This window comes from Aplysia californica, unplaced genomic scaffold (genome assembly GCF_000002075.1).
Source record: "Aplysia californica isolate F4 #8 unplaced genomic scaffold, AplCal3.0 scaffold00869, whole genome shotgun sequence".
Taxonomy (NCBI): Eukaryota; Metazoa; Mollusca; class Gastropoda; order Aplysiida; family Aplysiidae; genus Aplysia; species Aplysia californica.
Window position 1 is genome coordinate 16,018 of NW_004798139.1, and position 1,960 is coordinate 17,977.

The following is a 1,960-nucleotide window of genomic DNA, read 5'->3' on the forward strand; positions in this document are numbered from 1 at the left end:
ACTCCTGCAATACGAAACATAAAAAAATAATGGACAAGGGCCGAAAAGATTTTTTAAAAGATCTACCTTGTTTGGCATATGTAAAGGTACTCCTACAATACGCGGAATCAAATTATGATAATGGACAAAGGCAAAATAAAAAGACGAAAAATCCACCTTGTTCGGCATAAGTAAAGGCACTCCTTTCTTCAGAAAGGCAAGAGCTGTCTCCGGGTGTCCGTGTTTGGAGGCGATATGTATGAGGGTACTGCCGTCCTTAGTTCTGTCCGTGAGAGTGGCCTTACAGTGAGAGATGAGGAACTCCACGAGCTCGGTATGACCCCGCTCGGCCGCAATATGTAAGGGCATGCGCTCCAACTGGACGAAGAAAAATTGTAATTGTATTACGACACAGTGGAATCATGCGCTAGTCATTTTTGGGGCATTTGAAGTTATTGGAAGCATCTTAAAACCTGTTCATTTTTCTTGCTTTTGCTGAAAAATTATCCTTCTGTTTAGAATAAAAGTCGAGATTTTTGCGATTGAAGCAGGTGGGGATCGCCTTGTTTCAGAGGTAACATTTTTAGAGAGAAAATGGCATTTAAGTTTGGCGACTTCCGTATTTTGTCCTTGGAATTGAAAATTTACATTTTGTGTGCTTTAGACAACCTTTTTCAGAAAATTCCACAAAGAAATAAGCTTTTAAATGGACATAAAGGTGTTGAGCCTTGCCCAACGGCCAGAAAAAAATGCCAGTTTCTTTGATTACTTTATTTTGACGAACGCCTGCTTTCACCACGATGCCTCACACTTAGAGATTTTTTAAAGTTTAAAATGTAGGTGTTTTAATATATTGACAAAATGTAGTGTAATTTATCCTGACGAATAAAGTACACCATGAGCATCTTGCCTTATCTTGGGCAATAAAGTAGACCATTGTACCTAATCTTGAACAATTAACAATTAAGTAGACAATCTTACCTTATTCTGAACAATGAACAATAATGTAAACAGTCGTACCTTATCCTGACAAATAAAGTAAGAAATCTCATTTTATTTTGAACAATGAATTACACAATCTTACCTTATTCTGAACAATAAAGTATACCATCCTGTCTTATCTTGAAGAATAAAGTAGATCATCTTACCTTACTTTACCTTGAACAATAAAGTAGACAATCTCACCTTATCCTGAACAATGAAGTTGGCGCCCACACTGTAGAGGTATCGTAAGGAGTTCTCATCACCCTCCCACGTAGAGATGTGCACCGCTGTGTGGCCTTCTTTCTGTGAGACACAAGCACAACGGAAGGTTTAGTGTCTGGAGTTGACGGTTTAGTGCTCAGAAGGCCAAACTTAAATTAAACTTAGAGCTGCGGGCCGAACTGGATCATCATCCAGTGCCAGATCTGCGACAGACATCGGCGATCATGGTTCTCCGCTCATTCCTTTGCTCGGGTAAGCAGGATTAATCATAATATGAATTAAAGCAAACGAAAGTTAGAATGCATTATTAGTATTTTTTTTTTATGTTTTTAAAAAATGCATATTATCAATTTTCGCTCTCGTGCCAATGCTTAATACGGATGTTAGTATCTTTTCTTGGCAACAAGTTTGTTTACAATTTGAGTAAGGTTCTGTCTAATGGTGATTCTCAGGACAGACTACCTAAAAATTCTCTTTCGTGCCGGATACAATAGCTGGGCTGGATGCTATCTTTGGGCCTTTATTTTGACATCTGTGGTCTAATGGTTAGGTTGTTGGGTTCGCAACTGAAAAGTCCTGGGTTCGAACAGTCAGGGGCCCGACAATTTGCTCTTTAATTTCCTACTTCACCCAAATGGGAACATACCCTGCGAGCGAGCGACCGAGAGAGAAAGAGAGAGGGGGAGAGAGAGAGAGAGAGAAAGAGAGAGAGAGAGAGAGAGAGAGAGAGAGAGAGAGAATGGGAGAGAGGAGAAGACGTCAATCTCACATAGCG

General features: G+C 39.8%; 1 protein-coding gene across 1 annotated transcript in view; it reads right to left on the minus strand.

The window, feature by feature from the left end:
* Positions 1 to 1,960, minus strand: part of LOC101847153 (ankyrin-3) — a gene marked incomplete at its 3' end in the record, with an annotated part of 35,621 nt that overhangs the window by 12,999 nt on the left and 20,662 nt on the right. The window contains exons 6-7 of the mRNA XM_005110269.1: positions 1,165 to 1,266; positions 157 to 357 (exon numbers count right to left, since the gene is read on the minus strand). Of these exons, the coding sequence (XP_005110326.1) occupies positions 157 to 357; positions 1,165 to 1,266 (303 nt within the window). The remainder of the gene's footprint in view (positions 1 to 156; positions 358 to 1,164; positions 1,267 to 1,960) is intronic.